The sequence below is a fragment of the Hordeum vulgare genome, chromosome 3H (genome assembly GCF_904849725.1).
Source record: "Hordeum vulgare subsp. vulgare chromosome 3H, MorexV3_pseudomolecules_assembly, whole genome shotgun sequence".
NCBI lineage: Eukaryota > Viridiplantae > Streptophyta > Magnoliopsida > Poales > Poaceae > Hordeum > Hordeum vulgare.
The window spans coordinates 465,977,035-465,996,859 of NC_058520.1; the positions used below are offsets into that span (position 1 = coordinate 465,977,035).

Below are 19,825 nucleotides of genomic sequence, written 5' to 3' on the forward strand. Positions count from 1 at the left end.
GTCCCTCCTCCTCGATTTGGAGGAGGGAAAGTGCAAGATTTGGCCTAAAATTATTTACTTGTCAGATTGATATAAGGTACTTATTCTGGAAGTTTTTCCGGCACGATACTCTATATCAACTGTTCTTTTCTGTGTCGGCCGATTATAGCGGCTCTGCTAGAGATGCACTGGCAGATCCCCTATAAGCTCGCTTATGTGTAAAATCTCGGCCGATTTACAGAAAACATGAAAATATCGTCCCGAGCAGATCCTGTGAAATAGGCCCGACTCATAAAACCCGAGCGCGAGTTCATCAAGGCGAAGGAGGCGGTCGCTGCTAGAGAAGAAGGTGTCACATAGCGGCTCGAAGCGGCCAAGGAGGAGTACAACCTCGCCTTCGTTCTCTCCAGCTCAGCGGCCGAGTACTATCTTCATATCAAGAAGGACTAGAGTAGTTTAGATTAGGTTATAATTTTGTATGTTTAAGTTTGTGTGATGAACTTCCGGCAGACTATGATGGCACGAACAATGTTTACGGTAGTAGTATGTTTAAATTATACAATATGAGATGAAGAACCTGCTTTATTCCGTGATATCACAAAATCATTTATAGCATCCCTATATAAAATTTGCGGTACTGTTGTTTAGGCATGTGTCAATGCATCGTCTTTTATCACGTTATTATAGGAGCATTAATAATTCAAGATACAACCATGTCAATGCATTGTTTTTTATGAGTTGTATCTACATTTAATAATTTGGGATAATGCATGCATATGATTGGGCTAGAACCATTTTTTGCCTATGGCCATGTGCAAGATTTTATATTAGCTAAGATACAACTTCACCATGTTTCTTCATTAATTAGTATGCCACGTCAGCAAAATGCCTATGAAAATCGCGCCAAAAAACTAGCATTGGCACATGCCTTAGAGCATCTCCAATAGATGATGTATATGTATAAATAAGTAACTTTTGCATCACCAAGGCTCAAAAACGGTGCTCCAACACATGATCTATATGTATAAGTTTGTACATCACCAGCTCCAAGTGTTGTATATTTTTGTAGTTGGTGTTGCAAATATACAACACCACCACCAAGTGTTGTAAAACGGCCAGCTGCGCGCCAACCCCAACCGCCACCTCCCCTCCCTTCCTTCTCCCCACCTCCCCCGCGCGAGCACCGCCGCCCTCCAGATCCGCCACCGGCCGGCTGATCGACACCTACGCGACCGGCCCCGCGACATATCCACCGCCGCCGTCAACCCCATCGCCGTTTCCCCACTTTTCGGTCGTCGCCTGCGGCCCGACGCCACGAATCGCCCGTGACCGCCGCCGCCTTGATTCGCCGTCGTCGTTGCCCTGATTCGCCTCTCCACCGTGTCGCCTCTCCACCGCATCGCCTGTCCACCGTCGCCGCTCGCCTCTCCACCGCGCCACTCGCCTCTCCACCGCTGCCCCTCGATTTGGCTCGCCTCCGCTTCGTCTCCAACGCAGCCCGCCAGCGCGCTGCCATCGCCATGCCACCGAGGAAGAGCGAGACAGGGTTCTTCTGCATGAGGGTGAAGCCCTCCGGCAACTACGGGGCGGAGTTCACCAACGTCGACCGCCTTTTTTCGCTCGGCACCTACCCCCCCCCCCCAATCCACGGGGCCGCCGCGTGCCTACGACGTGGCGGTCTGGCGTGCCGGGAGGCCGAGCAAGGACCTCAACTTCCCGGAGATCGAGACCAAGGCGGCTGCGGAGATGCTCGTGCCGGAGGGCATCCGCATGGAGGAGATCATGGCAAAGAAGAAGAAGAGGCATGCCGTTGTCGTCACCCCCGACGAGAGTGACGAGGCCACGATGGCGAGGTTTGCACGTGAGCATCCGGAGTACGTGCAGGCGAACAGGAGTTCTACTTGAAGCGCCAGGCCGAGCAGAAGAAGAAGATCAAGAAGGAGGACGAGGCCGGCCCCTCGACGATGCTCCTATCGAGTCCTCGGAGGAGGAATGGGGCGATTGGGAGGAGGAGGAGGACGACAACAACGATCCGAGCAATGATGAGTTCTGGGATCGGCTCCTGAAGAGCTCCGACGAGGAGGAGTAGATGTAGCTGTAGTTGATGTAGTTCGAACTAGTAGTACCAGTAGTGAATCTAGTATCTCGAACTAGTAGAAGTTGAACTAGCAGTAGTAGATGAATGAAGAACTATGTTCAATTATATTTGAAATGAAATAGTGGTTCAATTTGCTATGTTATAAGTATGCATTTCAAATGAAATAGTAGTTGAATAGCAGCCGAACAGCAAAAGCCCAACAGCCGGTCGATTTTGCATCACCGTTTTACATCATCTATTGAAGTTATAGTTTTACATCATCTGTTGAAGTTGGCTGTTTTTTAATGATGTAAAACATATTTTTTAATATTGTAAATTATATAACACTATATATACATCATCTATTGGAGATGCTGTTAGAGAATCTGTGCTAGAGGTTCTTTAACATAGCATCGTCATTATGCGCTGAGCCGAGACTGTAAATGCGAGAGCATCGTGTGGGAGCCACTCGTCGGTGGCCGTGTCACTGCCAGGGTAGCTCTTGCGCTCCTACTAATCTTCAAGCCACGAGGCAAACCAAATCCACACAACCAGCGGCCCAAAGACGACCACTCCCTCCCCCGTTCCGCCCTCTCCTCATCATCCCATTGCCACTCCCTCGCCGCGCGTTCTCGCCGGCGGAGATGGCGGCAATGCGGACCCTCCACACCGCGCCGGCCTCCTTCATCGTGCCGCCGGCTCCTCATCTCGTCTCCCCGGCTCCGACCCCAAGAGGTGAGGTCGCCCTCGTTCCCCGTGAAGGAATCGATGGATGATGTCTCATCAGCTCTCATGAAGCATACCTCCACATGCAGGTGCGCTGCCAGCGAAGGCTCCTCCTGCCGCGGCGGCCACTATCCAGTCGCATGCCAGGCCCCCCCTGTCGCCGCGCGTGGGCCGGCGCCGGCCGTGCGCGAGAGCCGCGTCGTCCAGTGGTAACTCCAAATCCACCCGAGCTTTTGCATGTTTCGCCATCGCAGCCGCAGTAGTATTAGCAGTAGCACCCGCAGTCGCAGAATTCCTGGCGAGTTTGAATTTATGCTCTGGACTGTGCTTATTGCTGGGTTTAGTGCCCTGCTAGCTGAAGATATATGTGTGTGTGTGTAACTTGTGTATGCTCTGGTGTCTGTATGATTTCCCCAGCTGGTGCGGTGGTCGCGTCAGTGGAAGATGCCAAGAGGGACGTGCTCATAGCACTCTCCCAGATCATCGATCCTGATTTCGGGACGGACATCGTCTCCTGTGGGTTCATCAAGGATTTGGAGATCAATGAGACCTTAGAGGAGGTAAAAGGGCACTTCTTGATGGAATGAGACGCAGCAGAGATTAACCGGCATTGTCTGGGATTTACCTATTAGTTTGACTGTCTTCAGGTCTCATTTCGTGTGGAGCTGACGACTCCTGCATGCCCAGTCAAAGACATGGTGAGTGCAGTTCTTGTTCAGTTATCTCTGCAGAATTAGTAGCTGTATGACCATTTCATAGCATTAGTCGATGCCGCTGAAAACATCTTAACCAACACTTATATCAGCTATGCTTCAATGCGATGCATCGGTCGACCTGCACTTGAACCATAACATTGCATTTGTATTATCCCTTCCTTGTCCTCCAACATTCTGAATATGTGTTGTATAGTTTGAAGAAAAGGCAAATGAGGTTGTTGCAGCGCTTCCATGGGTTAAGAAGGTCAATGTTACAATGTCTGCACAACCTGCACAACCAGTATATGCAGGGGACCTCCCAGAAGGACTAAAGAAAATTTCAAACATCATAGCAGTCTCAAGTTGCAAGGCAAGTCTTGGTACTCCAATCAAACGATACCTTAAAATTCTTTTTTAGTGACCATTTTCACGTCTCCAGGGAGGAGTTGGAAAATCTACGGTCGCAGTAAATCTCGCTTATACCTTAGCTGGTATGGGGGCCAGGGTTGGGATTTTCGATGCCGATGTCTTTGGTCCAAGCTTACCAAATATGGTTTCTCCAGAGAACCGACTGCTAGTGGTGGTAAGCCTGATGGTTGGATCTTTATGATAACATGGAATTTAGTGTTTGCACTAATAATGGTAAACAGACTTACCTTTAGAACCCAGAAAGCAAAAGTATTCTTCCGACTGAGTATTTGGGAGTCAAATTGGTGTCTTTCGGCTTTGCTGGACAAGGAAGAGCAATCATGCGAGGTCCAATGGTTTCAGGAGTCATTAATCAGTTGCTGACCACGACTGACTGGTATGCAAAGCCAACAGTTATCCCTGCCTAAAGCCATCAGATGCACATATTAAATAGCCATTACTTCCAGCTACCACGTATATACCAAACAGTTTTGTTATTTACTTGAGGATTAAAGAACTTGACAGTGTTATTTATTGCATAAAGGGGCGAACTTGACTATCTTGTCATTGATATGCCTCCCGGAACAGGCGATATACACTTAACACTCTGTCAGGTGGTTCTCTAGCAACTCTGCTGTGCATATTATATATCCTAGTGAAGTGAATCATACGGAAAGCATCTCGAAGTATAACACATCCAAAACACCAGGTAGCTCCATTGACTGCAGCTGTGATTGTTACTACCCCTCAGAAGTTGGCTTTTATTGATGTTGCAAAGGGTGTTAGGATGTTCTCTAAGCTGAAGGTGTGTAATCTTGCACAACGTGATGCATGAATAGCCTAATTTGACAAATATTCTTCCATTGACTTGTCACTGTACCTCTTCTGTTGCCAAGGTTCCATGTGTTGCAGTTGTTGAGAACATGTGCTACTTTGATGCCGACGAAAAGCGCTATTACCCATTTGGAAAAGGGTCTGGAGCTCAGGCAAGACAAATACATATTAAGTAATATTTCATAGAACATTTATCTTGGATAGCTTTTGAGTTTCTTCGACAATGCAATTACTCTTTCAGGTTGTGCAGCAGTTTGGAATACCTAACCTCTTTGATTTGCCAATACGGCCAACTGTAAGTCCAAAAAGACAAAAATATCCTGCTTGGACTTGGCTAAACTTGAGTGGAAATTATAGTTTGGTAATTTTACAGCTTTCATCTTCTGGAGATACTGGCATTCCTGAAGTAGTGGCTGATCCCCAAGGGGATGTTGCGAAGATATTTCAGAATCTTGGAGTATGTGTTGTTCAACAATGTGCTAAAATTAGACAACAAGGTAAATTAGAAGCTCCAAACTATATTGTAAAATATTAAATATAATCGGAAGTAAGGGAATATAACATATTTGCACTAACTCGACATGAAAAAAAAGCATATAAAAGTGTTGTTGTAAACTTGTTTTGCATATGTGTTGCACCAAAAGATATACTTCTCCTTAATGTTGTGTTAAAACTTAAAACTGGTGTTGTTTATTTTCAGTTTCAACAGCAGTGTCCTATGATAGATCAATTAGAGCAATCAGAGTGAAAGTACCAGATTCAGATGAGGAGTTCTTCTTGCACCCAGCAACAGTCAGACGGAACGACCGATCTGCTCAAAGTGTGGTATGTATGCCCTTTCCATGTGATGGGGTGGATATATATTTACAGTTCATCATGCTCAGAGTCCAAAAGCTTACTACAGTTTTCTTTTCAGAAAACTAAGTCAGACACTTCATTTTTCTCTTCCCATTTCAGAAACATATTTGATTGTTTTCTTTTCATGTACTCCTAAATGTGTGCTGATTTGTATTAGAAGAAGGCACTGAGGTGGCGTAAGTTTTACAGCCAAACCAGCAAAATAAAAAATAGAACTAAAGAAAGAGAGAACTAAGCAAAAATTAGCAGCCAACAAAACCAAACGAGGAACAAAAAAAAAATACTCTACAGCGCCCAAGATTGTAGATCTGGAGGTCTGGCATGTAGTGTCAGTCTTTACAGAGCCTTCATGCCGACTGTCTCCATAGTTCTGAATTTCATAGTTTATTAGTTTAGATACTAAGTAGTTCTTTGGCTGCAGGACGAATGGACCGGAGAGCAGAAAGTACAGTATGGCGATGTACCTGAAGACATCGAGCCTGAAGAGATACGGCCGATGGGCAACTATGCAGTTTCTATAACTTGGCCTGATGGATTTAGTCAGGTATATGACACACAAATTTAGATTCATCTCCTGTTAATGTTTATGATATTTAAGAATGCGGCAAATTTACGGGATACATCCAGATGGCGCTAACATATTTCTGAAAAAATGGAATACAAGCAAGACCTAAAATGCATATGCATCTTGTGCTTTGCAGATAGCACCTTATGATCAACTGGATATGCTTGAGCGCTTAGTGGATGTCCCTCTTCCAGCAACAGCTGCAGTGGCCTCTTCGTGATATAGTAGAGATAATGTTCAGCCATTAAGGACAAAGAAAAAACAAAGACCTTTATGTTACAATAGGCTCAAGGAGTTTCTAGGCCTACAGCGTATTTTGTGTGATTATTGTAACAATGTAGAAAAGTCAATGTTTATTCAAACATCAAATAAAGATGTTTGTCTTCTTACTTTCAAATCTGGAACCATGGTTTCTGTGAACTTTAGTGCTCATAGACGGTACATTGGGTTCAGTATTTGCAAAAAAAAAAGAGGTACATTGGGTTCAGAATGTGTAATATTTTCGACACATTAACATCTTACTTCTCAGTCGAGAAAACAAGGGTTTTAGCATGTCATTATGTGGCCAGCCCCCCTAGGCTCTGTTCGGTTACACGTGTTTTCCACCACCCAATCACAAATGCCTAAAAGGCGTGCAAGAACAGCAAAAGGAGTTGTGCACGACATTTCCTAATTCATCCCAGTTTGTTTTTGAAAATTACTCCAGTTGAAAATAACAAAATTAATTTCCTGTCCTCCATTTGACCGCCGGCAACATAAACTTTACATAAGGGCATGTATACTCGTTGAGTAGGTAGTCTTCTCTTGGCCCCTCCATGTTATCTAGAGATTGTTGAATCCGTAGATCGACTAGGCATAGATATATCCGGTGTAACCCTTGTACTCACCTATTCCCAAGCCTGTCGAGCTCCCAGCGTCGGCCATCGGTGTGTTGGAGTCGTCGGTGACGTGAGGGAAGGATGTAGACGAAGGTGGTGCTTCCCGTGAGCACTGCGATAACCCTAGATCGGAAGGGGTTATCGGTGGGGAGTGTGGCGGCGCGGTGAACCTCGTACCATGCGCCCCGGCCCCCACCTCTTTATTTATAGCGCAGGTCACAGGGGCCCACCAACCATAACGGGTTGGGCCCACACGGGAGAGATCAACCTAACATTCTCCCTCTTGATCTCAACTTTCACTTTGACTTTATACTTCCTATTTTATTTGCTCCATCACACATAGGCATGCAGAGCATGTTTCATCGTCACGGCTCAATTGCCGATAGAATCATACAGCTACAACACACCTTTTGTTTTGAAACAAATTCGTTTACTTCTGGGTCTCTTATTATCCAGGAATCATAGACTTTCCATCAAACCCATGCCGGCTAAGTGTTCCTTGAACACACTGGGTGGTAAGCCTTTCGTTAGCGGATCCGCAAGCATATACTTCGTACTTATATGCTCGAGACTTATAGTTTGATCCTGGATTTTATCTTTCACGACATAATACTTTATATCTATTGTCTTGGCAGCATTGCTGGACTTGTTGTTGTGAGCATAGAATACTGCGGGCTGGTTGTCGCAGTATATCTTTAGTGGCTTGTGGATACAATCTACCACTTTCAAGTCGGGTATAATTTTTTTAGCCATATCACCTGCCCGGTGGCTTCAAAACATGCTATGAACTCTGCTTGCATCGTAGACGATGCAACTATGGTCTGTTTAGAGCTTTTCCATGAAATAGCTCCCCCTGCGAGAGTGAACATGTACCCGGACGTGGATTTTCTATCATCTCTATCTCCCGCAAAATCTGCGTCTGAGTACCCTTTTATCTCTAGGGAATCAGATCGCCTGTATGTCAGCATGATTTCCTTTGTGCCTTGCACATAACGCAAAGCTTTCTTTCCCATCTTTCAGTGCTCTTGGCCTGGATTTGCTTGATATCTACCGAGTACCCCGTTGATAAAAGCTAAGTCAGGGCGTGTGCACACTTTGTGCATACTGTAAACTTCCAACAGGCGAAGTATACGGTACTGTTTTCATTTCATCGAGCTCGTACTGATTCTTGGGACATTGATATTTCCCAAAACTATTGCCCTTGACTATGGGAGCAGATGTAGCTTTGCTCCTATGCATATTATACTTTTGGAGAACTTTCTCTAAATATGGTTTCTGTGAGAGTCCTAAGACTCCATTTTTCCTGTCTCGGTGAATTTCAATGCCCAAAACATATGAAGCATCACCAAGGTCTTTCATGTCGAAGTGTGAGGATAAAAACTTCTTTGTTTCTTGTAGTAGACCAATGCCATTGCTTGCAAGCAAGATATCATCCACATACAAGATTAGGAAAATATATTTCCCATGTTTAAACTTAGCATAAATGCAATTATCCTCAACATTTTCTTGGAATCCAAATCTTTTAATGGTATCATTGAACTTGATGTACCACTGTCTAGAGGCTTGCCTTAGCCCATAAATGGATTTCTTTAGACGGCAACCTAGATCTTCCTTGCCTTCCATGATAAAACCCTTGGGTTGTTTCATGTAGATATCTTCTTCTAAATCACCCTTTAGAAATGCCGTCTTTACATCCATTTGATGCAACTCTAAATCAAAATGAGCAACTAGTGCCATTATGATTCTGAAGGAATCCTTACAAGAGACCGGAGAAAATGTCTCATTGTAATCTATCCCTTCTCTTTGTGTAAATCCTTTTGCCACAAGTCGGGCTTTATACTTATCTACATTCCCATTAGAGTCATACTTTGTTTTGTAGACCCATTTGCAGCCTACTGTCTTTGCTCCTTTAGGAATAATCTCTAAGTCCCAAACATGATTGGAACTCATCGATTTCATCTCATCTTCCATTGCCTCTATCCATTTTGATGAGTGAGGGCTTTTAATGGCCTCCTCATATGTGGTGGGATCACCTTCCATATGAGCCATTTCCGTGTTGTATACTTTATAATCAGTAGAAATAGCAGGTCTCCTTGTTCTATTAGACCTTCTAAGTGCCTCATTGTCAGGCACAATTTCTACTATTTCTTGATGTACTTCCCATTCATGATCAACAACGGGTTCGGTCGGCTCCTGAAGGACAGGTTCCGGGTCTTCTCCCGGAGTTGTCATGGTTGGAGTTACAAGGGGTAGTGAGAAAAATGGCTCTTGAATCATCAGAATGGGTGCATACACCCTTTTCTCCTCAAGATCAATTTTCCGAGCTACCAGGCTCCCCCTCATCATCTCGTCCTCTAAGAAGACAACATGTCTCGTCTCCACAAACTTTGTGTATCTGTGTGGACAGTAGAAACGGAAACCTTTTGACCTATCAGGGTAGCCAATGAAATGGCAACTCACTGTCTTAAGGTCTAACTTTCCAAGATTTGGATTAATCATTTTGGCCTCAGCACGGCATCCCCACACTCTTAAGTGTTGTAGGGATGGCACTCTTCCTGTCCAGAGCTCGTGCGGTGTTTTGGGCACCGACTTGCTTGGAACTCTGTTGAGAATGTGAATGGCGGTTTTAAGCGCCTCCATCCACAATCCCAACGGTAAGTCTGAGTAGCTCATCATGCTGCGTACCATATCCATGAGAGTACGGTTACGCCTTTCAGCTACTCCATTTTGCTAAGGCTCGCCCGGCATCGAATACTAGGCAACAATGCCTGTTTCCTGCAAGAATTTTGCAAAAGGTCCAGGGACTTGGCCATATGGAGTGTGTCGACCGTAGTACTCCCCCCCCACGGTCAGACCTCACTATCTTAATCTTTTTATCAAGCTGATTTTCAACTTCAGCTTTGAATATTTTGAATTTATCCAATGCTTCATGTCGGTCTTTGATTGGATAAATGTAGCCGAAGCGGGAGTAATCGTCTGTGAACGTTATGAATGAATCATAACCATCCACACTTTTCAGCGGAAACGGTCCACAAATATCAGTGTGGATAATTTCCAGTGTTCCTGTGCTTCGGTTTGCTCCTTTATTTATCTGTTTTACATATTTTCCTTTAATGCAATCCACGCATTGTTCTAAGTCAGAGAACTCCAACTTTGGAAGAATCTCGTTTTTGATTAATCTTTCTATTCTCCCCCTGGAAATATGGCCCAAACGACAGTGCCATAATTTCGAGGAGTCGTGGGTTCTCTTTCTTTTCTTTTGATCGTTGTTCGACGAAGTACTTTGTTCATTCACATTCAACACACAGGATGCTTTTTCACATAGTGATAATAGATAAAGCTCGTCATGGAGAAATGCATTCCCAACATAATCATTATTAGACCAAATGGCACATTTGCCATGTCCAAAGAAACATTGATAATCGTCTTTGTCTAAACACGAAACACTTATTAAGTTCCTATTACATGAAGGTACGAAAAGCACATCCCTAAGCAGAAGTTTGAAACCACTGGCTAGCTCCAAGGAGACGTCACCTACAACTTCAACTTCGGCTTGGACACCGTTCGCGACTTCAATTCTTCTTGAATTTCTTGGCATAGTTATCGTCGAACTGAATCCCTGTAAAGAATTTGCAACATGAACAGTTGCACCTGAGTCAATCCACCAAGTAGATTTCGTAAACTTTGAAGACAAGGATTCATTAACAAAAGAAACTATATCTTTACCTCTCTTAGCCATGAAGGTCTTTAGCCAAACAGGGCAATCCTTCTTGTAGTGCCCTTTCTCCTTGCAGTACATACAAGTTTCCTTGTCTACTGGAATGGGCTTATGCTGATAATGGATGGGAGCTTTGCCATTGCCATTGCCCTGTGGCTTGGAGGGAGAACCTTTGTTAGGTGGGAAAACCTTTTTCTTTTCCTTCACATAGTTAAGAGAGCCACCATGTGAAGCCTTGATTCTCTCCTCCTCTTGAGAGCACATAGCTATGACCTTTCCGATATCCCAAGTTTCAGGCTCCATGTTGTAGTTAACAACAAAAGTCTCAAACTCATTTGGCAGCAGGCCATAACCAGGTGGACAAGGAGAGCTGGTTTGATCTCCAGATCCGCATCCATAGGTTTGAGCTTAGCTGCCGTGTGGCTCATCCGAAGGATGTGCTCCCTTATGCCATGGCCACCACCATGGTAGCTCTCTGTCACCAGTTGTTTGATCAACTGGGTGGCATATGTCTTAGAAGAGCCAATAAACGGACTCTTTATCTTGTTAAGCATTCCCTGTGCAGTAGGGCATTCTGCAATTGAGCCCACGATGGTGGTCTCAATGGTGTTCTTTATAAACTTCAAACATTTCTTGTTGGCATTTAACCATAACCTGTTGCGTATGGAGTGGGACATATCCTCTTTTCCATAATCAGATTGCTTTTTGTCCCAGCTCTCATCATCCTCATCAGCCTCTCTGACTGGTTCTGCAGGTGCAACTGGCTGTGGTTCCTCCAGAACCCAGTCCACCTCAGCGATGCAGAGAGCCATGTCAACCTTCTTCCTCCACTCAGAGTAATTATCTCCTCTGAGTGTAGGAATTTCCTTGAGGCAACTCATCAGGTGAAAACCTCCTATTCCCGAGCCTGACGAGCTCCCAGCGCCGGCCATCGGTGCGTTGGAGTCGTCGGTGACGTGAGGGAAGGATGTAGGCGAAGGTGGTGCTTCCCGTGAGCACCGCGCTAACCCTAGATCGGAAGGGGTTATCAGTGGAGTCTAGCGGTGCGGTGAACCTCGTACCGTGCGCCCCAGCCCCCACCTCTTTATTTATAGCGCAGGTCACAAGGGGTCACCAACCATAACGGGTTGGGCGCCCCGATCAGGGCGCATGGATCAAGGGCCCGGTGGGCCGTTGGGCCCACACGGGAGAGATCAACCTAAGAGAGATGACAATAAAAATATGTTATACAATGAGTTACTCCCTCTGCAAACTTTAATAAGACGTTTTAGGTCACTACGTCTTATAAAAGTTTATATAGGGAGTACTTCTTGGAGTGCGATGTTTGTGTGCTCGGGACCTTGGTGCCCGTTTTCTAAAAAAAATCGAAAAACATATTTAAAAGTTTCAAAAAAAATTAAAAATAATTCTGTGGAAACTTATATGTATTCATTACGAATCGGTGATATTTTGTTTTGAAAAAATATAATTTGTAAGCTGTACAAAAATAACAAAATTTCGGCCCAATAACAAAAAAAAGAAGCCTATTTAGAAATACATATTTGTCATTTCTTTGTATGCCACGTGTGAAAGTAAAATGATTTGAAATTTTGCAAATACATAACATACATGTTTGTGTGTGTACACAAAAAGTTTCAGTTTTTTTCGCATTGTAGAAATATGATTTTTGAAAACGGGCACCGTGGTGCCCGTGCACCGTTTGCAATTTTCGGTACTTCTTGGTGCTACATCTAGCAATTAGTGTATGCGTGCCTCTAAAATTAGGTGTGATCAAGATTTAGTTAGAGAACACATGACTAGAGTAAAAGGTGGCATCCGGTAGAATGTAAAAAATATATTTTCTTAATTGTTAAGAGGCCATCTCTTTTCTCAGTTATCAGTATAAGAGAATGCATGGCCTCTTTCTGGTTTGTCCCTCGTCTCTTTTCCAAGTCAGCAGTTATCTCTTCTTTTCAGCAGGATATCTCCCTGTCTTTTAAGTAGTATTAAGAAAGCATTTAAAGAGGCAATCCAAACTTGCAACCGACCATTAGTTGTACTCAGGGAAAGAAGATGTGCATCCCAAACTTGGAATCCAAACATTACTCGGTCGGTGTATCATGGAAAGAAGATGCATATCAATTAATATTGCGCAAATCTGCATCCAGGAAGTAGTGTGCATCTTGTCATTTAAGCCACTTGTGGTACGCCCAGCTGTACAAGAGGGAAGATTTGGTGTTCTTAACCTATAAAGTCTTCTCTTTCGCCTCTTCAACCGCCATTTCTTAAATTCTCCAGCCCTTGGTCAGCCCGGATAAAAAATGTTGCCAATCAGTTAGATGCTCTGGTTTGTTAACAAACAAGAGCAAGAATTCATTTCAGAGTCCAGAGAGGGCAATAGGGAAGAGGATGCCACCGCGCCGAGCATGATGAGATTTTGAAGAAGAAATTTGTCTGGTAATCTTCTACTTCCTTTCATCTTGATACTGTTTTGCCTCCATTTGTTTCAGCGGCAATGTGTTTGACGCATCATGGATTCATGATTCGCACATTATTGATCATGAGTTTTCTTGAGGAACGTGGGGTTTTATGGGGTAGGGTGACTCCATTTTGTGTTACCTTGGGATGCTTTGCTTCTGTTCCAAGAGTATCATGGTTGGAAACCTGAAACAGTCTTTGACCAAGTGGCAGTTATAATTTGCCGAGATGAGCTTGATGTTGTCTCACGTTTCGTATGCATATTTCATTTTCGTGTACAGAGCAACCTTCTGGCGAATCTAATTCATTGGGGTAAGGATGGGCAAAGTGGCGTCACAGAAGGACCTCTTTGAGGTTTCAGGACCTACCTATCTGACATACGTGAATTGGTAAGTTGTTGAAATCAACTAGGAATGATAACGGGATCATGATTTGCTATCTTCTAGGAGTACGAGCAAAAGATTTCGGGAACAAAAGAAAACAGGAACCTGCATTGGCAAATGCCGCTGATCACCTTTGCCGTTTGATGATTTGCTCCGGTCAGGAACTGCCAGCACCACCAGCGAGCCGTCATGGCGAGCCTCGTCCAAGGCGTGTACGTCCTGGAGCGCGACCGGCAGTGGAACCGCCAGGGCCCCGACGCCCGCGCGCCGGCGTGGTGGAACTTCTTCCACTTCGAGCTGCGGCAGGCGCTCGTGGACGCTGCCGACTCCTCCATCTTCGGCGCGGTGTACGCATTCCAGCCGCCGTACCACCTACTCGACCCCGCGGCGGCCGCCGGCGCGCCGCACTACGTCGTCGCCTTCCGGGGGACCGTCACCAAGAAGGCGTCGGCGTCCAGGGACCTCGAGCTGGACCTCCTGCTCGTCCGCAGCGGCCTCGAGCACACCTCCCGCTTCCGCATCGCGATGCAGACCATCCACGACGTCGTGGTGGCCGCGGGCACGGAGCACGGCCGCGTCTGGCTGGCCGGCCACTCGCTGGGGTCCGCCATCTCGACCCTCGGCGGCAAGGCCATGGCCCGGGCGGGCGTCGCCCTCACCACATTCCTCTTCAACGCGCCGTTCCTGTCGGCGCCGGTGGAGAGGATCCCGCACAAGAAGGTGAAGCAGGGCATCCGCATCGCCAAGAGCTTCGTCACGGCCGGGGTGGCCACCGTCCTGCACAAGAGCGGCGGCGCCAGCGGCGAAGACGCCTTCGCGGCGCTGGCGCGGTGGGTGCCGAACGTGCTCGTGAACCCGGCGGACCCCATCAGCGCGGAGTACGTGGGGTACTTCGACCACCGCAAGAAGATGGAAGACATCGGCGCGGGCGCCGTCGGGAGGCTGGCTACGAGGCACTCGGTCAAGGACCTGCTGCTGGGCATCGGCAAGCCGGGCGGCTGCGAGCCGCTGCACCTGTTTCCGTCGGCGGTCCTGACGGTGAACCGCACCCCGTCGCCGGACTTCAAGTCGGCGCACGGGATCCACCAGTGGTGGAGGCCGGACTTGGCACTGGAGTGCAGGGCCTATTTCTACGCTTGATTAGCAGATCCTCCTGTTCCTTTGGATGGACCCTCGTTCTAGAAACCGAAACTGATTTGGGTTAGAAGCTGAGCCTGCAACTACGTGTTTCACATGAATTTTATCAAAAAACCATGTTCATTATATAAGAGCATCTCCAACGGGCGTTCAAAAACTGCTCCGCGCGCTAAAAGATTCGTTTTTTAGACGCCGGACTGCTTGCTAAAAACTTTTGGGTGCGCGCTCAAAAACGGTATCGCGCGCAGCATATTTGGTGCGCCGGCTTGCGCGCGCAGCAAACTCTGAGCGGCTGCAGATGGGACCGCTGGATCGGACTGGATTGGGCGCCGCACTAGCGCGCGTCTGTAGGAGATGCTCCGGTCCCCGCGCTTCAAAACTGCTACAGTGACGCGCTAAAAAATTTATTGGGCGCGGATTTTTTGCGCTGTCGTTGGAGATGCTCTAAGAGCATCAGTTTGCGCCGCGCGCTTCGTCTGTTTTGACGTGGCGGCCAACGCTGACTTCAGCGGCCGCTGTAAAATGCAGCGCGCGCGAGTAGCTTCAGCACGCGCGTTAAAATACACAGTGCGCGCTATCGTTCAAACAACATATGCATTTAAAACACAATCAAAAAAATTAAACACAAACAAAATAAATTAACAAAAATAGTTCAATTTCGTTACAACTCAAACAAATAGTTTATTACAACTCAAATAAATAGTTTATCTTTCAATACAACAAATAGTTCAACAATACAACATCAAATGCACAAATCATGATGCTCTTTGTCGACCATTCCATGCCCACCATTCCTTGATGAGATCCTTCTGAAGATCAAGATGCGTTTCTGGACGTCGAATGGCATGATAAGAGGCAACAAAACGGGCCACCCTTTCAGCCCTCCCCGCACTCGCACGGGATGTCCCAAGAGCTCATACTGAGAGTAGTCTAAATCTTGGCCACGCTCATTCTCGATGATCATGTTGTGCATGACCACACAAGCATACATGATGTACCAAAGCATCTCTTGATCTCAAAATCTAGCCGGTACTCTCACAATAGCAAATTGGGCTTGCAAAATCCCAAAAGCTCTCTCCACATCTTTTCTAGCAGCCGCCTGAGCATTGTGGAAATCAAGATTTTTCTTACCTTCCGGTTTTTTCAACGGATTCACAAATGTTTGCCACTTTGGGTAGATGTTGTCCGCAAGATAGTAGCCATAGTTGTATGTACGACCATTTGCTACAAACTGCACCAGTGGCAGTTCCTCATTTGCAATCTTATTCATCAGTGGTGACCAGATGACAATATTGATGTCGTTCAAAGATCCAGGCATTCCAAAAAAAGCAGGGCAAATTCAAGTTTCTTGATCGGCCACCGCTTCAAGGATTATAGTGGAACCCTTTTTGGCTATGGAATTGCCCATGCCATGCCTTAGGACAATTCTTCCAACTCCAATGCATGCAATCTATTGAGCCAAGCATACCTGAGAAGTCACGAGCTTTGTTCATCTCCAATAGGCTTGCGCGTCTTCAGCATTGGGAGATCTCAAATACTCCTCGCCAAACACTTGCACAATTCCGACTGCGAAACGCTTGACACACATGATGGCTTGACTCTCACCCATGGCCAAGTGATCATCAACTAGATCAGCGGGGATGCCGTATCCCAACATACGCAAAGCGGCTGTCACCTTCTGAAAGGTGTTATGCCCGAGCTCTCCGGTGGCATTTCTTCTTTGCTGAAAAAATCGGTCTTGGCTCACTAGTTTCTCTGCAATGCGCGTGAACAACTCGGTGCTCATCATAAACCGATGCCGGAAGTACGACTCGGGATACACGGGATTATCCGCAAAATAGTGCTTGATCAATCTATTGTGGGCATCGATCCTATCCCTCCAAAAAAATTGCCGACCCATAACTGAACCACCATGCTTCGGTTTTTTTATTGATGTGCATAGCTAGGATCATTGCAAATCATCCTCCTCTTCCATATCAAATTCTTCTTCGGAAGAATCATATGAGGAACTCATCTACAATGTTTAATTTAAACTAAGCTATAAAAACTACAAACAAGATGCATCAAATTCATGTAAAAAATGTGTAGTTAAATCCAATACATACCTTACGGACGTTTTGTCGAACACCTTTCAGACGCCGAGCGGAGTGGGCGGCCGGGCGCTGTTCATCGGACGACTGCCGCGCGCGAGGGGTGGCGGTGACTAGAGAGAGATGGAGGAAGCGGCGGCGGCGCGGGATAGGCCGGGGAAGCACCGGAACGGTCGCCGGAAGAAATGGGGTGGCGCGGGCGGCGGCGGCACCACGGCTCGATGGGGTAGGTGGAGTTGCGAGCGAGCGCTCGAGTATGCAACGCGCGGGAGCAGGCGCAACAAATAAACGACGCGCGATGGCGTTTTCGCCCGCGCGCTGAACTGGTGTTGCCGCACGCGGTTTTTGAGCCTCCACTGGAGCGCCCGGAGCGATAGCGCGCAAAAAGAAATATTTTTTAGCGCGGCGCTTGTTTAGCGCATCTGTTGAAGATGCTCTAACATCACCCACTGACACGAGATAAACAACAATATCTTGGTATATTCTTTCTTGAGGAAATCTAATCTACAGCGTGCGCACGACTGCGTTCGCGTGCGGCGCGCGTTCGAGCGTCTGATTCAGTGCATGTCATGTTTATGGTCACACAACATGTACAATGTGTTTGTAGCACTTTAGTATGTGTCTTTTGTCATTTTTACTTTTTCTATATTATCTTCTTACACAATGGTTAACCTTCTTATTCTACTTTGTTTTAGGATTTTATCCTACTCTTATTTGTAACTTACCGAGTAAGCAATGATTGTGCGTTTTTTGTTTTCTTTTTTGGCATAGGAAAAATAAGAGTAACATTTTTCCGATGCAGCCATCCATAGATGCATAACAAAATTTCAAGACAAACTTTTTAAGAATAACATGTAGAATTAAAATGGCAACCGGCTAGACAAGCATAATAAAACATCCCTAACAACTAATCGTTACCAAAGCTGACAACTTAGTACATAAAAACTGACAAACACGGCAAAACGCCATGGCAATTAGGTTTTTACAAAGCTTTGGCAAACTTTAACGAAATGACAACTTGATACAATTAAACTGGCAAACGTGAGAAAACATGGTGACAACTAGGTCTTACAAGTCATGGCATACTTTATTAAATGGCAACTTGAAAGAATTTAATTGCCAAATGCAACAAAACACCATGACAACTAGGTTTTATAAGCCTCCATGAAACTTTAGATACGAGAACTTGATTTTAAACTAGTAAGCGCGAGAAACACACAGTGACAACTAGGTCTTACAAGCCATGTCATGCATTATTAAACGACAACTTGATAGAATTTAATTGGCAAGTGCAACAAAACAGCATGACAACCAGGTTTTGCAATCCTCCAACAAACTTACGATGCCACAACTTGATTTTAAATTGGCAAACGCGGCAAAATAGCATGGCAACTAGATTTTACATCTTGTCACAAAACTTCATATAAAAAAGACAACTTAATAGTATGAAACTGACAAGTGGGGCAAACACTATAGCAAATAGGTGTTAGAAATTTGGCAACCAGCTATACAAGAGGAAGAAATCAATGCAAATGAATTTTCTCCTTACGCTAATATTTCTGCTGGACATGTAAACATTTTCATACTTAATCAATGATAATCCTTGTAAGAAAAAGTCAAGAACACACAACACAGTTTTGTGAATAACGGATGATGGCCTTGTAGTGTAGCTAGCAAGTTTGTATTAGCGGCTGCCTGCAGTAGCTAAGCCTACGAGACTGTCGTATACATTGAGGGCCTACTACCGCATGCTCTATCAAGACAGCCGGTGCATGCTCCTTTTCTTTACTGCTTTGCATCAGCGTTGACAGAAAGCGTAGCTCTAGCTCAAACAATGATAGAGAGTGCGTAGAAAGCGCCGGTGCGCGGCGCCGCTATGTAGTTGAATTGAAAATAAAATACATGTCCAGTGTAAAGGGTGACAGAATGCGTACATGCACTTTTCTCTGCAATCCCTCTCTCTGCGCCGAGTAAAAGGTAAAACAGTCTGACTCACCAGTAAATGTATTCATATGTATTTCCATTTATCACAAAACAAGAAGGGAAATGTTCTGCTCCAGCCGGCGGATCCCACGCGTGCGTTTGCCGTTTCGTCCGTGCGATGCATGTTTTATTTGGATTCATGTAGTTTGTTATTCTGTAACTTAACGCTTGTTGCAGATTGTGTATCGCAACACGTCCTATGTTGCAGGATCTGAATCTAAATCCCTTGAGGGCAGACGCCTCTCGCTCGTGCAACGCTTGTCTTATGTACGCTCACCTAGCTTGCACTTATTGAAAATTTCTGCAACACGATTCTTGTTGCAGAAAATATTCTATAACAAATTATATTGCAAAAAAAATATACGGTCGTTTTTGCAACATGCTCTTTTGTTGCAAAAATAATTGCAACATAATCTATGTTGCAAAAGATCCGCCAGTCATTTTTTAACCCATCAGTCGGACGACGTAGCAGGGTGCTTGTTTCCGCAACTGAACCGTTGTTTCAGGATTTTGTGTGATGAACGGAGACGATCAAGCTGGTGATCGAACGGTGCACGCGTATGCATCGAACGACTAAAAGGGTGATAGATGGTTACTACAAATCCTGTGTAGCAGTCCCCAAACAAGAATGGACTTTGCTAGACGCACGGACTTTTACGGAGATTTACAGACTGCTTAACATCGATTGGCCGGGGAGTGATTAAGGTGCACAATCACCGGTGAAATTCAGGAGAGGGGTCAATTAAAAGAACACACAGTTTCCAGACCGTAAAACTCTATAAAATGTGTCCGTACGTTTAGCATTATTGAACAAGAATACCGATTAAAAGTGGACATCAACGGTGGATGTTTGACCCGTAGGTACCGGTTCCGACAAAGAAACTTTTTCGGTAGCAGCACACGGTCCCAATCTCGCATCGTGGCATCGCTGCGGCCGGCCTTAGGCTTTTTTTTTCGTGCGCATCATTTGACACACAAAATTACGACTGGCCGAAATATAATTTTCAGTGGATTGACACCTAGCCAGTCCCATGCTC

General features: G+C 45.5%; 3 protein-coding genes across 5 annotated transcripts; 2 read left to right on the top strand and 1 right to left on the bottom strand.

The window, feature by feature from the left end:
* Window positions 1-2,593: 2,593 nt before the first annotated feature.
* LOC123444295 (fe-S cluster assembly factor HCF101, chloroplastic) lies at window positions 2,594-6,539 on the top strand. Its single transcript, XM_045120975.1, has 15 exons — window positions 2,594-2,791; window positions 2,872-2,991; window positions 3,200-3,342; window positions 3,430-3,480; window positions 3,692-3,847; window positions 3,917-4,060; window positions 4,140-4,282; window positions 4,430-4,499; window positions 4,595-4,690; window positions 4,782-4,871; window positions 4,961-5,014; window positions 5,093-5,216; window positions 5,420-5,544; window positions 5,999-6,121; window positions 6,279-6,539. Exons 1-15 carry the CDS (start codon window positions 2,701-2,703, stop codon window positions 6,360-6,362), a joined length of 1,614 nt encoding a protein of 537 aa, XP_044976910.1. The 5' UTR covers window positions 2,594-2,700; the 3' UTR covers window positions 6,363-6,539.
* A 3,755-nt stretch (window positions 6,540-10,294) lies between these two features.
* Window positions 10,295-13,791, bottom strand: LOC123440181. 2 transcript variants are annotated; one of them, XM_045116756.1, is made up of 2 exons: window positions 10,747-11,936; window positions 10,295-10,639 (listed from the first exon to the last, which is right to left on the bottom strand). In XM_045116756.1, exon 1 carries the CDS (start codon window positions 11,668-11,670, stop codon window positions 11,005-11,007), a length of 666 nt encoding a protein of 221 aa, XP_044972691.1. In that variant the 5' UTR covers window positions 11,671-11,936; the 3' UTR covers window positions 10,295-10,639; window positions 10,747-11,004. The 2 variants fall into 2 exon arrangements, 1 of the variants encoding a protein (XP_044972691.1); XR_006630292.1 differs by lacking the exon at window positions 10,747-11,936 and adding an exon at window positions 13,710-13,791.
* LOC123440180 (GDSL esterase/lipase At4g10955-like) lies at window positions 12,288-14,843 on the top strand. Of its 2 annotated transcripts, XM_045116754.1 has the most exons (3): window positions 12,288-13,174; window positions 13,477-13,584; window positions 13,740-14,843. In XM_045116754.1, exons 2-3 carry the CDS (start codon window positions 13,514-13,516, stop codon window positions 14,716-14,718), a joined length of 1,050 nt encoding a protein of 349 aa, XP_044972689.1. In that variant the 5' UTR covers window positions 12,288-13,174; window positions 13,477-13,513; the 3' UTR covers window positions 14,719-14,843. The 2 variants fall into 2 exon arrangements, with proteins under 2 accessions (XP_044972689.1, XP_044972690.1); XM_045116755.1 differs by lacking the exon at window positions 12,288-13,174 and having other exon boundaries at window positions 13,196-13,584.
* Window positions 14,844-19,825: the final 4,982 nt, after the last annotated feature.